General features: G+C 39.5%; 1 protein-coding gene across 2 annotated transcripts in view; it reads right to left on the bottom strand.

Annotated features, from left to right (window-relative positions):
- Positions 1-11157: 11157 nt before the first annotated feature.
- The window catches only part of PHACTR2 (phosphatase and actin regulator 2), a 217621-nt gene continuing 212779 nt past the window's right edge, over positions 11158-15999 (bottom strand). For both annotated transcript variants that reach the window (XM_053663428.1, XM_037144938.2), the window contains exon 13: positions 11158-15664. In XM_053663428.1, the coding sequence (XP_053519403.1) occupies positions 15649-15664 (16 nt within the window). In that variant the 3' untranslated portion in view covers positions 11158-15648. The remainder of the gene's footprint in view (positions 15665-15999) is intronic.

The following is a 15999-nucleotide window of genomic DNA, read 5'->3' as shown; positions in this document are numbered from 1 at the left end:
AATTATTTTATGCCTTCCTTGCTACAACAATATGAGAGAGGTGCTATTATCTTCATTATTCTCCTAATACTAAAACGCAGGCATAAGAAAGTTAAGTAACTTTTTCAAGGTCACACAGCCAGTCAAATGGCAGAGCAGGAATTTAAACTCAAGTCTAGAGACTGATCACTTAACCACATTGCTTGCTTTTTTCCAATAATATTCTATTACTTTATATATATATTAATACATATATTCGTAAGCCTGATACTGAGCACATTGTGCTGTGTGCTTTGTATTCATGATGCCATTCAATTCCTTTGACAAGCCCGTAAAGTACAGTTAGACAGCACTGAACCTGTCCTACAGAAGCAGAGTCCGAGGTTCCGAGATCTGAGTGACTTGCCTAAGGCCACACAGAAGGTGGGTGAGCCTAGATGTGCAGCCCATTGGTCAGCCGCAGCAGTGCCACGCCCTTCACCATATGCTACACTGCCTTGCTAAGGCGGTCAGCCAGCAACTCCTGTCCATTCTGCCTTCTAAATATCTGAATGTATCACTTTATTACCTTTTAAATCAAATTGATCACTTTTAATAGTCTGATTCCAGTCGTGCAATTTCTCTGTGTAAAATTTTCAACATCCATCCTCTGGCTTAATGATCAAGTCCAAACTCTTTCTCATGGCAGCCAAGACTGTATCAGCTGATCTTGACTCATCAATTAGGCATCTTGTCTCCTATGCCTCTACATACTGTAACAGGGTGCCAAGCGGTGGTCCCCAGAATATAGGAGAAATTCTCCACGGCCTATGGTTGGTGGGAGGGGGAGTGGATGATACAGCAGTTAAGATGCTTTTCATAACAACGAGTTCACAGCCATGTCCATCCTGAAAGGAAGTGGACTGCTGCCTGGGGTGAAAGGAGTATATGGCTCTGAGAGTGTACAGTGGCTTGTGACATAGCCAGGGGGCATGAATGCCCTCCCTAGGTGTCTCCGTGTCACAAGGAACTCTTACCCTGACCAAAGGTGGCTGCCAAAAGAAGATAAAAGATGTGGAACTGGCAAAAATGGCTCATTGTAGGAGGAGCAGATAGGAAGTTCCAAGCATTTTAAAAGGAGGCTGGCTGAGAGAAGAGGTAGCCATGAGGAAGGAACCATAAAGTAGGGGGCATTCAGCCATGAGGGAGAGAAGAAGCAGCAAGCAGCTATGCAGTTTGTAGTGAAGTCGTCTGCCATGAGGGCTGGTGTGTAAGGTAGAAGCTGGGAGTCAGAATTCTGCCATACCGCCTGGGATGGTGAGGATGGCAGCCATGGGGGCTGAGAAAGGGTAAAAGGGGAAAGTTGCTAGAGCTGTGCAGGAACCTACCTAACTAAGCCCGGATTTGAGGGAGGTGCTTTGGAACTGAACTGTGCCCAGGGATGTAGACTGCTGCTTCTCTGAAGGATGCACAGAGAAGCCACTCTCTTGGGACACGTGCCTCCCTGGACTCCACCATGATGCAGGGGAACACAGCACGTGTTTCCTGGACTACTACATGGAGGCTGAGGACAACACACCCCCGATCCTGAATGAGAGAGCTGCTGTGAAAGGATGGCAATTCCAACACCCACGAGTGTACCTTCCAGAGGGGATGAAGAACTGTTTGCACAGCTGACTTAAGCACAGCTTAGGATATGGGGAACTTTGAGGCATGGTTTTGGCTTATAGCCTGGTGGGAAGCAAGGGGAGTTCTGGGTCTCATGGGAGAACAGGGCTCTGGGCAGGAGTGTTCCCAGTGACCCTGACGTTGGAATCCTGTAAACAAAAACTTGTTTCCTTCAACACTAATTGTTGGGTCATGCATCAAGGCAACACGTGGATGGGCCCCTGTTGCTTGGTTACAATACCACTCTATGACCCAGTCTATCAACCTGTTTGCAGTTCTCAAATGTACCTAAAAGAGATTGGCTTTCTCATGCTCGTATGAAAGGCTCTTTCTTTTAAAATTAGCTTAGTTATTTCTGCCTATTTCTTAGGAAACTGACACAGGCACACATTGCAGATACTGTGGGTTCATTTCAGACCACTTTAGTAAAGTGAATATCACAATAAAGGGAGTTGTAATCTTTTTGCTGGCAGAGGGTCTTGCCTTTGCTTTGTGAAAAACACGACATGTACGAAGCACAATAAAACAAAGTGCAATAAAGTGAGGCATGGCTGTAGTCTTCAAAACTAGGGCTCATCTCAAATGTTTTCACTGCATCCTGTGATTACACTCTTCTACTCAGTTACACTAAGTTGTAAAGTTTTAGAATTAGACTGTAGTAACCTGCTTGAAGACAATGATTTTTATCTTGCCAACTTTACTTTTTCAGGACAGAGTATAGTAAGGACTCAACAACAATTACACTGTTCAAAGCACTTCACATACATTTACTCATTAAATTCCTAGAGGAAGACGTTAGGAGATACACTATTATTATCCTTTTATTTTATAAATTAGAGATTGAGGAACAGACAGTCAAGTGACTTTTGCCCCAGGCCATGAAGCCAAAATGTGAACTCGGCTGTACCTGGAGAATCCCACCCTTTACTGTTACAACAGACCCCATTTCAAAAAGCCAACACTCACAGTGAGTTTATGGGTGTCAGAGACTGTCCTGGGTCGCTATATATGTGTTAGCTCATATACTGTTTGTCAAATGCAATATCTAGGGCAATGCATTTGTTATAATGGTTACATACAAAACTCTGGCTTGTCATAACACAAGGTTATCTCCTACAATTCAAATGTCACTTTCTACCATTAACATCATCCAGAACTGAAATGTTATAGCAATAATAAATCTAAACTATACTTCGAGTCTCATTAGTATGCTCTAATGAATTGCATCTATATCAAAATGATTATACAGAATTTCTAGCTTAGTTTGGGCTTCGAAAATTTTCTTATTTTTTCCATATGAAATCGGCTTGCCTATTGAAATTATGCTTATCATCTATCTTAGCCTCAATTACATCACATTCAATAGGGGTTCTCCATCAGCATCATTTAAGGATCCCAAAACATCAGGAAACCAATGTACCCCAAAGAGGAAAAAATTTGCTAGACCCCGAGGCAATGACTTTAGGAACTATAAATTACATGCTTGACAATATTTATAGAGCTTATGGATGTAATTAATTATAAAAAGGTGAGATGCATAAAGACTGGTATACCAGGATGGTCACTGTAGCAAGCACTCTTTGTAATAGAGAAAAAAAACTGAAATTACATTAGTAAAGGATTATTGAAAAAAACAAAACAGTCATACTGTGGTATATTGTGAAGCTGTTAAGGAAAAGACAGATCTATATGAATAGCCACTTACTAAGTTGCAAAAAGCAGTTTGCAGAACATCATAGGTGGCATTTTTTGTTAAAAAATTATAAATAGAAAAACATTTTATGCAGAAATAATCCTAGTGCAAGCATAGACAAATATCTGATTGACTGACTGTATAAAACTGCCCACAGTAATTGTCCACAAGGAGCTGGGGTCACAGGAAACTCTCAATTTCTTCATTGTTTGTAAGTTTGCAGTGACAATTTGAATGATTACGTTTGTATATAAAAAAGTGAAGATACTTAAATACAAAAACTAAACAGGGAACAGGTTAGATACTAATATAATCTGCTTTAATAAATATTGTTAAGGGATATTTTTTAATGGTAAGATCATGATATGTGTGTGTGTGTATAGAGTACATTTTATATATATGTGTGTGTGTGTATATATATATATATATATGATTTTAAAACATCATTAGGAGGGAACTAGTAAGATGTTTTGATTAGTTCAGAAGACAATCCAAAGCATGGGAACATTTATAGAGCAGGAATATTGAAAAGTGTGCAAACAGACATAGAACTGGCTTCTTCCACAGTGATCTACAGAAGACAATTCAACCTCTACTAGACAGAATTTACATACATGTCTAGAGACAAGATTTATTTTCATTACTATTAGCTTTCTACAAATTATAAAATTGTAAGATAGCTCAAAGGCAAGGACAGGTGCCAAGCCCATGTAAAGTTAGAATCAGGAGTGCTTATCTAAAAAGTACTTCATTTTTCACATAGATTTTTCCCTATAATGTTCAGTAAGAACAGTAGTATGCTTGGTATGCTACGCAGAATTAGTTTCTGGTGTTTGTTTCACTCCAGTTGCTGGTGCTTGTTCCACTCATCGTATAACCTGGGGCAAGGCGTCTCCCATTACTCACCTCAATGTAAAGTGGAGATGCTGTTATTAATACTCATCTCACAGGGCTTCGTGGAATGAAGTGAGAAATTGTGTGTTAAGTGCTTGGCCCTGTTTCTGGTTGGTGGTCAGGGCTCAATGGAAGTGAGCAATTGTCCTCTTCCCAGCTATGTGTAGTTACTCACCTGACTTCACTGTTGCCTCAGGATGGCCCATTCCTGAGCCCCGGGCCTCCTCCAGCATCTGGGACTCGTCAGGAAACACATGCTTTGCCTCTAGTCAGGTTCTCTTCCTGGGGATCTGTTCGCATGCATCTTGACCCCACTTGTCAGCTTTCTGGGTCCCAATCCTTTTGTTTCTCCTCAGTGTCTGGTGTCTTCCAGGGCCATTATATTGTGTGCTTACATTTTTTTCTTTTCTTTGCTTCTAGCCCCTCATAATTGTATGCTCTCTAGACTACACAAACTGTTGATATTGGTTGCCTGTTTACCGACGCCTGTTCCCAGAGTCAAACGTATGTGTTGCATTGGTGAATACTCTTTGGAAATATTAATTCAAGTTAATTTTCTTTCCCATGAGTTTTAAATTATAAAATGTATTTTAAGTATTCTTGGGTATGTTGCGGTTGCACTCATTCTAGCTTTAGGCTATAAAAAGCTCAGAAATCATTATCGGTCCCCTTTCTCTTGAGTGACAAAGAAACAGATGGAAACTTTTTACAAATATGGGGTAGTTAGATCATGCATGCACATAATTATAAACTTAACTCTATGCTTTCAGAAGAGGAGAGAGCACCACCATTACCGTTGAGGGATTACATCCCTGTTGAGGGATTCTGCCTGTCCATGAGCACGTACTCGGACTGAGGCTGAGCTGAGACGTTTACCTCCTTTTCCTCCATCACGCTCTTCCTGTGCTGGCAGTGTGAGCCTCTCACTGTGTGGCGTGTAATTCTGATGCTTCAGGTAAGGCTCTTTTTTTTTTTTTAAGAAAACACAATAAAGCACCTACATGTAAACTAACTTCTTAATTGGTGGCTTAATTAAAGAACCAGCCAAACATTCCAATGATGAAGTAAAAAAAAAGGCTATGTTGGACTTACTGAGAGAGTATGTCTGTATGTTGTAGTTGGGGCAATGTGAGGTATTTTCAAATATAAGTTTTGCTTTACAACTTAATCCCATCCACAAGGTGCTACCCCATTTTATTTAAAATGAAGCTAACTGGTGAAACCCAGTTAAGCTAAAAATATCTATCATCCGAGGCACTCAGATGATGTGTAAATGAGTTTTATGATTTAGAGACAAACTCAAGTAACAAAAATATAGTTCACTAAATTCTCATTGTAGTAATTCCTTCAAAATTTTAAGCTACATTGTTAAGGCATTTTGTCCATTTCCACAGCTTCCATTAGAACTGCTGATGATTCTCAACCTCCTCTCTGCAGCCGAGAGCATTTCTTTGACCTTCAGACTCATGGCCAATGGACTATTTGCATGTGGATGTCCCGCCAGGCAGGCAACTCAAACACATTGGATGTTACGCCCACAGTTGAATATACCCACTTCGCCTCTCCACCCGCCATCCCTCTCCCGCCCCTCCCCCTGCCCCCCACTTCCATCTGACAACAATCCACTGTTTTTTCTTTCAGCAAGGGCACTACCACTCTCCACTTAGTTGCCCAAGCTGGACACATAGGTATACTCCTTACTCATTTCCCATATTCAGCGATCACTTCAACTGTCCCTTGAATCATTAAGTCTCTGCATTTCAGTAGTATTGTTTGAGGTCACCATTACTTCCCAGCAAAATTAGAACAACAGTAATGGTCTGCCCTATGGTGACAGGTGGGTACTAGACTTATCAGGAAGGATCACTTTACAAGTTCTATAGCTGAAACAAATACAATACTGAATGCCAACTGTTAATGAAAAATACAAAAAAAAAAGAAAAAGAAAAAGAAAAAGAATAGCAATGGTCTCCATGCTTCCAATATTGCTTCTCCAAACCAGTCTGTACATTGTGGCCAGAATAATGAGGGCAAATCTGGGAGTGGTATCTGAGTTTAAAAGACTTCAACTGACCCCTCTTTTTTTAAGGATAAATTCTAAACTCTTGTAGAAGTTTCACACGGACCTTCAAGTCTTAATCCTTGTTAAACTCTTTAGCTTTTAGCTTTCCATCCTTTTAGCCGTCATTTTCAGCTCATTTTTCGTACTTAATTGTACCATCCTTAGTGTAACTGTAGAGTCTGGCCTCAGGGACAAAGAAGACTAGGCGGTGGTAGGGAACAGACACAAATGTAATTGGATGTCATTTAAACGAGTTGTGTCAAGTCAGAGAGAAAGAATATTTTAGAAAATGCAAAATTTCAAGCAGGCCAGTAAGAGTGCTAGAGAGTGTGAACTGCAGGACAGGAGCACAGACTTCCTTCTACCTATCAGACAAAAGAATTGTTTAGGATATAGTTCTCATCTGGCTTAACCAAAGCCCATTGTTCCTGTAGGCTGTGGATTTGGAGACCTCTAAAGTTATAGGGATTGAAAGTTCTGAGTATGTCTTGGTGATTCAAGTAGGTTCTTCCCAGAAGTTTGAAGCCCATAAAAGGTACTTCTCAGTCATGGGTTTTTAGCCATTAAGCAAAAGGTGAATCATCAACCCAGTGATTTCAGCTTGCCCAAGGTTTTAAAATCTACTTTTCTTAGTATGTCTGGAAGCCTGAGAAAATTTAAGAATTAAATGTGGACGTTAAATCAAAGCCCAAGTGTTATTCTTTGTAATTATTGAGGCAATCTATATGAACTTGGCATTAAAGTATTTGTAACTTTAAAAAAAAATGGAATATTGTAGAATCTGACCAGTTAGTTATGCAATTCCAATTTAAACTAGATAACATATTTTCAACTTGTAAAGTTGAAGAGGATAAGAACATTTTCAATTTGTAAATAATACTGAAATGTTTATGAAAACTTGATCTACAGTATTTATAAATATAACAAATTAGACGTGAAAGTGTTAACCTGATTGTCATAGTCATATTTGGACATTCAAAGTGCTTAAGAAGCAAGTAAAATGTTAAATTTGTATATCCCATTTAACACTTTAAAGAAACTATAATGCAATAGCTGGAGAAGACACCTGAAACCTTTCTAGAAGGATGGGTGGGATGTCAATAAACAAAATTCCAGTTGGAGGGGAAGGCACAAAAACAGTTGCAATGTTGGAAGAGTGTATATTGTATTTGAGGAACCTTGAGTTTCATTTGATTTGGCCCAAGTGAGGAATAAAGGAGAGCGATTTGGAACTGTGGCTGGACAAAACTACAGAAGGTGTTGAGGCAGAATTAAGTGCCTGGGGGGTTTTCAGTAGGCAGAGGGGACTCCCTGGAAAATTCTGAGAAGGAATAATACGAGCTTGTCTGTTAGGAGGAAGAATGGGGGAGGAGAGTTAAGAGTAAATTGGTTGGAAAAGACTCAGAGAAGACGTGACTGAGATTTCAGGGGCAATCAGGGACTGGACTAAAGACACTACAAACGTAAATGGACTGTGGGGAAAGATGATGTATAGCTGAAGTTCAAGCTTCTGAGTATGCCTACCTGAACAGTTAGGGGCAAGTTTTTCCCAACGCTGAGCTCGTTTTTACTCCAGATTGTCTGACTTGGACCAACCAAAGTCAAAAGTCCATCCAGGAATAAATCCTTAGGCCAACAAGTATTGAAAATGCCAATTCTGTCCTCCCTAGAATATTTGTCTAATTATGAAACGTGAGCACCTAACAGATTTTTCCTCCTTAAAACCTCTAGCAATGGCAGCTGTTTTAGGAAAGGAGTAGAAGACATCACACAGACTTCAGGTTCGTAGCCTTTCTCTAGAATGTTATGTGTTCATCATAGCAACTGACTTTTGAGGGGCGAAGAGTTCAAAGCCCAGGAACTGAGCGGGACCTGTCTTGTCTGTGGACAGCAAGCAGCGTGGTAGCAGTAAGGCCGTGCAGGTGTCTCCGTGGAGGTCCAGCAAAGCATTTGACCAAAATAAATCCTATGCCATCAAAGCATTGTGTAAAATGAAAACACTGTCCATTTTTACCTTCGTTGGGTTTTAGAAAGTAATGTTTCAATGTAGAACCTGCTTTAGTGTGAACAAAAATTAAAAGTGGCTGGTGAACTACTGTACCTACCTTGGGGATGTACCAGTGATTTGGGGTAGGGTACTTGGGGCCAGTTTTTCCATTGTACTTATTAATTTTTTGGTCTTAATCTTCTCATCATATGTCTTCAGTCTAGAATAATGATACAGAAATTGCTTTTCAACTTTCCCCTCGTACCTCTCCCCTTGTCCTGGAGTTGAAGGAGAAAAATGACCACTTGTAACCACTGTTGAAAAACTTGAAAAGCGTATTCCAATTCCTTGTTCTGCTCAGAGTATGTTCCCAACCTCTCTCCTTGCTTATAATACATTAAATAGTAAACATAATGAGGAAGTTTGTTTATTTTCTATATTATAAACTCTAAAGGGACTACCTTTTTTAATACATAATAATGTCATGAAAAATATCAATATCAAATATCCTCAGATATAAAAAGACAGCCAGTTAAAAAAATATACTGTAAGTTGCTGTTTATAGCAGTAATTCTCAGACAGATATTTTAAATAAAAAATACAAATCACAAGGCCTTACATACAAAAGTTTCCAGTTAGGTGGACTTGAAACAAGAAGCAATTAGAAAAGCTGTCTTATTCGTGCTTTACAGGTGAGAACTCTGCAAGTTTTCAACGTAAGAAGACTGAGCACTATCTGAATACAATAGAAATTGGAACAAACTAAAGCTGGGGATTTCCCAATGACTTTATTGAGGTAACTTTTCCCAATTTTATACATATATGCATTTTTATATACTTAAGAAAGCTAAACAATGTTCTAAGGCACTTGGAATTGTGCACAGCAAGGTATTCTATCATATTATACAACTAAATAGAGCATAATTTTGCTTTTTAAATAACACAAACACCAGTACAGAATAAAAAAAGATAATACATAGTCTTTCTTTCAGGTTATGATAGTGGAATACATATACATATGTGTGTATACTTGTAGATATTTATACCCACATACTATAATACAGTACAGTCAGGAACAACAATAACAACAAAAGAGAAACTGCCATGTTACTCGGTGTACAGTTCCAGTTATTTACACTCACAGATAGTATACCTGTGCAATACATAGGGTTCATCACTCAGTGGAAATCAGGAATCAGTCAGTCAGTCTAACAGCGATCACAGTTGACCACCTTCTCACTTTCACCGAACCTCCAAATAACAACTACAGTTCTTGATTTGAAAATGTCTGTGACATATACAAGAGAATGATTAGCTTGAGTTTTGGGTAGGTACCAAATCTGATGAAGTGGTGCAGAATGTTGCAAACACATTGGCACATTTCTAAGCCACAGAAGAAATATTTAAAAATATATAAAAATATTAGTGCCTCTATTTTAAGTAATGAAAGTGGTTTGACCCTAGATTCATGCAGATTGCTTCTGAACTTCTCCCTGTGGGGGCACTCTAAGCGATGGAATGGAATAGTCAAACTGTAACAAAAGCATCCAGTTAGGGAAAAGCCCCTCATATTGGCAAGTGGCACAAATATTATTGGCATTTTAATATACCATAAACTTGACCTGAGGGTGGATTGGCATTCTGCCTCATTAACTCCCTTCAATATATTATTAAAAAAAAATACTGGTATTTAACAAGATACAAATTCTTAAGCACCATCTAGAAGTTGACAATGTAACCACCTTTATCAATTCTGAGTTGCTCTTTCTCAAAAAAGATTTTTAGAAATTTGGATATTTAAAAAAATTATAGTGGCTAAATTAATTTCATTCTATTAGCCACAATTCATCGAAATCATTTCAAGACACATTTACCATTCAGGTTTGGTGAAAAAAAGCAACAAAGAGAATACGTATATTACTTACTCTCTTTGGAAGACGATGTCTTCCTAGGGAAAACTCGTCCTGTTTGGGGCATGATCATCAATGAAGTATGAACAACATACATGCAATCCACAGTTCATCCACATTTCCTTCATAATTCAATATTCACAAATCTCAGAAAAGCTGAACTGTATGACTGTATTGATACAGGGGCAGTCAAAGTTTGCATGTGGATTAAATGATTCCTAATGGGATAAGCAGGTGACTGTTTTGGAACAAACGCACGGGACGCAGCTTCCCAGGTAAAAATCTGATGGCGATGTTCATGGGCCACAGGCTTTGTGTATGGGGCCTGCCAGCCCTCATGTGTGTGGTTAAGCCATGCAACAGTCCTCATGATCTTGATCTTCACAAGGGCTATGAGCAACAGTGGCACTCTGAAGTGAAATTGTGAGATCAAAACATGAAAATGTTTGCTTCCCATGAAGCCTTGCCTTTAAATACATGCAGGGACTATCCAAGAGCAGGTGCTCTTTAGAACTGCCACGGCTGCCCAGCAGCCTCCTCCCTGAAGAACAGGCAAGTTAAAGCTGCATCGAAGCAGAAGGCTTGAAAAACGAATGGGGACAAAATGATTCAGGGCCCGAAGAAATGGAGGGCCGCCGACAGGATGTTTGGAGACAGACACTTTTCCTGTGAACCCCAACCTGCAGGAGACCGCAATGTTCAAGGGAGGTACAACCACCCTTCTGGGAGGGCATTTGAACACTGGGGAGACCTTTCTATGTTTGGCTTTTATAACAACTGGGCATCCTACTGGCATTTAGTCAGCAGGCGCCTGGGACAGTGAACAGTTTACAATGTGGGGGCATCACTGTACAACAAAGAATCACCCAGCTCCAAATGCCAACAGCACCCCCAGTGAGAGACATCAATCCACAGTGCTTTGCTCATATGTACAGCATGTGCTAGCGATGCAGGCACGGAACTGCTTTCCTTTTGGTGTGTGTGTGTGTGTGTGTGTGTGTGTGCGTGTGTATGTGTGTGTGCAGGAAATCCCAGCAGAGCTGAAAACGATCCTTGCCTGCAGGGTTGGCTTTTAGTGGGAATAACTGCCATTGGATTCTCCTTTTTTTTTGGCCAGAAATCTTATAGGATGTACAATGGGATTTCTTGGTTTGGGACGACTTTGTCTTTGAAAAGCCTTAAGTGGACTATGTTTCTGTTGTTTTCTAGATTTCCATACTGAGCTAAAGCTTAATGATTACAAAAAAAGAAAAAGAAAAGAAAAGAGTTTTGGAGTATTTACTGTTGTTCCTACCACCTTTTGGTCACTGCCAAATTATAGTAGAGCCCTAGGCTATTCTTGAAAACTTGGGTTTGAGCTACCTGGAGATGTGCTATCTCTCAGAAAGATGGCCGTATTCATTTGATGATATTCCACTCTAGGACATACTTCAGCTCTAGAAGCTGATTCTGTTTGTCAAATAAAGCTAAATGATATAGCTCACCCATTCATAGAGAGCAAATACTCAGTAGTGGAAGATTAACTATTTCAAGAGGCCAAGAGACAACTTTGTAATAAATTCCATCCAAGTGGTTCCTTAGTGTACACAGATGCTCTACTGATGGGAAGAAATTAGCCTTTGTTTCAAAGTATATACTTTTACTAGTCAGGTTAGGCTTAAAAATACAATTGGAATTTAGGGATGCTTGAGCTACCAGACTGATAAAGTGACATAAATTTACGTCTCTTGTCTGAGTTTCATTCCTTCTCACCTGCTGTGAAGATTTTTCACTCTACTTGAAAACCGTAACAGACGGGAGAAAACTTTAAGCAAGAAAGGAAGAAACGAAACCTTCCCTGTTTAAATGTGGGCAGACTACTGCGCGATAGACAAGACTGCCTTCTTTCTATTGTAAATACAGTATGATTTTCAAAAGTTGTGTCTGCCTAACTCCATTAAGTATGAATGCAGTGCCTATTACGTGGTGAAATGTGGTACTTAATCAGGATAGGCAGTGTTAATGCAGATTTTCCTCTCTTTTAAGTGGAAGCTACTACGGTATTTTTTTAATAAAAGTGCCAGTACAGCACTGAATTAATTGCAGGGTGTAAAACCTGAATTGTGGGTTTTAAGGACTTGTCTCTCACTCTCAATATAAGATCATTTCTGAGGGGGGTATGAGAGTCCCCTACTTCCTTCAATAGATTTCCATTTAAATTTCAGAACTTTCTACTTACAGAATATATTTACTAACATTAGAAAAGGATAATGAAAAATCAGTGTGCTAATAAAGGATACAAAATGAATCCAGAAAGTTAGGGTTTTTTGGGTAAATCAGAGAGAGATGCATTTGCTTTTTTCTCCATTTAAAACAGTTATTGAAACACCCCCAAGCATTTCTCTGAATATTATAGATTTCAATGAAATCATTTAAGGAATTAACACAAGGGCGAACTACGCTGACCATGAGAAATACAAGTCATTTCACACACACACAGGAAACCACCAGGCAGGGCCACTTTAAATTAATGCCGATCACCAGAGATCTAATTTTCAGACTGGTAATGGCCACAAAGATGCTGATAAAGCCCTCGGAAAGAGCACTTAACAGTCTGTCTTGTTCTTTCCTGCTTGGAGCCTTTCTAGAAACAGGTTTGGGTTTTTTTTTCTTAATCAGAATATCCTGGGGACTCAGGAAAACCCATGCACTTCCTCTGTGTTAGCCTAATGTTGCACTTTAAATTGGGGAAAACCTGGAGTTGTGTTACAAGAACACGATTTGCACACACATTAATCATCTTTATAGAAATGTAGCTTATTGGTTAGATTGCAGATATGCTGAAATTGCAGAAATGCTCAGGCAGAGGCTTAATTATATTGGGGGGGAGGGTTCACACCTTCACATCCGATGAGGGCCACCAAGCAAGAGACCTCTAGATGGGTCGCTGGGTGGAAACGCAGTGTTTCCGCCTTGTAGAGTCAGCTATTAAAAAATACAGCCCGTCCTGCAAAATACAGCTTAGTTCACGACCCTCCGATTCTTCCCACAGCTTTTTATCTAAAGAATCAATATAATGAAGTAAATAGTGGTTCCAGTTCTTAAATATTAGACTGGCAGTGGTTGATTTTTTGGACTTTAAAACTTGTCACTTCTAAGCATTTCTCTAAGCATGAAAACCAGTATGAAGGTAAAGTGTGGGCAGCTCACAGATCTGAACTTTCCTACAGGAAAAACAAGATATAGAGGCACCAGATTCTCATTATTGTCCTCGGTGCCTCTCATTGTAGGGAATAAAAAGCTGCATCACATGCACCACTAGTGGGGGGGTGGGGAAACTATTCCTTTTATCGACCAAACAGGGACTTTCTGTGACATGCATATTGAGGGATAAAACAGTGATGTTTTTATGGCGGTGAGGTCTTTTGATTAGAAATCGAAACCATGTTCAAAAATCACAAGCATAGAAAATTCAAATAACATTACAGTCCTTGGTATTTTCCCTAAGACAATAAAATGATAATAAAATAATATAAGGAAGAGGGTGACTTCAGTAAAAAATTAGAACACACATAATGTCTATGGCTATAAACACTATGAAATGGACAAAACCTCAGCCAGATAAAGACACTTGACCATACAGAAACATTTTTTGTTTCAGAGCAAAAATATATCTTACCCTGTTAATGAAATAACACCAGTGCAGAAAACTGTTTGCTTCATTAACCCACGTGGCTGAGTGTAGCAAGAGGTGCAATGATGCTGGTTACTTCTCTTAGTCATAAATGGTCCTGGGTTTTTGTAATAGACCAATTGGGGCCAAATCAGTTTTACTTTTAAGCAAAATCATCCCCATTTCAAGTGAGTCTTTAAAATATCAATAAGAGGCAAGACCCAAATTTATCTACCAGATCAAGTGTTTGCTTTTTTTGGTTGAAATAGGAAATTCTAGTCTTCCATAGTAGAAATCAGAATGATCTCAGAAAATTCTAGTCCAAGCTCTGACAACAAAATTAAGTCTATTCAGGTCTTTTCTTGTTATACAAATCACGTATCTTTAATATAAGGGGCACAAAACAATTGTGGAAAACAATTAAATGCAAGGTAGGACTTACACATATGGTCACATGTGTTTGGGAGCAGAAGCCATGCTGTGCCGGACAATAGCAAGATGTCCACGGACAATAGCAAGATGACAGCAGAGGGTTTATTAATGTAAACAATGCTGACTGTGGGCTCACAGGGAACCCTTCCATAACTCTAAAGTCACCCATTTTTTTGCACTGAAACTCAATGTTATATTTATGGCGGCAATCGGCAAACTCTTAAAACACAAAAATGAGATTCTCCTCACTCTCCACTTTGCAACAATTTTCTGTGTTCTCTTACATCTTTGACCACTGTTTTGATCCATGTGCTTAGTCTTTTTAAATAGCAGCAATCCCACTTAATGCAGCATGGAAAATAAGCAGTCCCGTGCAGTCCCGTGAAGAGCTATCTGCTGGCAGAACACTTGCATTTTGCTTAAGTTTTAGTTTTGGAATCAGATTTTTAAAAAAGATGTGATTGTCGATATTATCGTCCTTAGATCAAGCATGCTTGTTTCAACTTTGGAGGTAAGCTAGGGAAAGACCAAAATATTTCTTTCTAAAGCTTGCTACAATTTAATAGGGTCACATCACATCTGACTTATTCCTGGTCCTGTTACCCTTGGGGTACATTAGGTAAGGAGTATTAAACAAGAAAAAGCAAAGTATGTATATCTATGCTACTTAAAGCATGCAACAGAATTTGGGTAAGCATGCTTGTGAAGAGTCCATAAAAGCCCCTTGCACGTAAGAAAAAGATGCATGAAAACACTCGAACTTATCTCTGGCAATTGGATTCACTGGCACAACATAAAGTAATGGTACTATACAGCACCATCGTAATGGTGAAAGAATATCTTCTAAGATCAGGTCTCTAAGGAATCCACACTGGGCAATTAGATCCCGAAATCCCTCAATAAGTTCTTAGCTATCAAAAGCCTACTTCAAAAATACATTTATGCTTCATTTTTTTCTTTGCTTCATTAACATAATGAAATTTTTCTCTTTCTTCTGATTTTTAACCCCTACCCACCCCTTTCCAGTGCCCAGCCATTCCCCGTTTTTCTTTTTTAAAACCCGCACTCTAAAATTTGGCTTTCTGGTAACAGGGAGCCAGTGATTGTCTTCTGCTCATCTTCTTTGATTAAAACCCCTGATGAAGAATAACTGGTGTAACCATTGTGTCCCTTACCATCAGTACACATGCTGGACAGCAAGGTCACTACACCCGCCATTTGCTTGTTGGCCACACCTGGGCTGTGGAGGTGGGGAGCACCTTCCACACACTTCCTCTGCACAAGTGAAATGGAAATGCACGCAGTCAAATCCCAGTGCATTATCAGGCGTTCAGGAAGCAAGGCTTCTCTCAAAGATGATCGGGCTATGTTTCCAAAGAGTCTCGCACCTCATTATGGACGATGAAACCTGAAATAAGAGAATGGAAACTCTGAGTCTATGATGTAGAATCACAGTCTGCATTCGGTGAACCGAATAAGGTACAGTGGCCTCTGTAATTGGAGGTGGCTTTAGACATGGCCCAACTGAATTACTGTGCACAACAGAATATTGTTATAAATGTTACATTGGAAAGCAGACACAGACCCTGCAGAAAAGACTCCGGTTATATCATCCTGGATGAAGCGCAATCCATACACATAACATCACGACCCTTGAGTATCACATTCTGACCTGTATTGAGCAGAGTGAGATGTTTCATAAGGGATTTGGTTACAGCCGGTTCGCAGTTATACAAGGAAAAC

This window comes from Artibeus jamaicensis, unplaced genomic scaffold, assembly GCF_021234435.1.
Source record: "Artibeus jamaicensis isolate MK-2021 breed Jamaican fruit bat unplaced genomic scaffold, CSHL_Jam_final contig_3176, whole genome shotgun sequence".
In the NCBI taxonomy this organism is placed as follows: Eukaryota; Metazoa; Chordata; class Mammalia; order Chiroptera; family Phyllostomidae; genus Artibeus; species Artibeus jamaicensis.
Note: the sequence above shows the minus strand (reverse complement) of the source record. Positions and strands in the feature narration are given on the sequence as shown.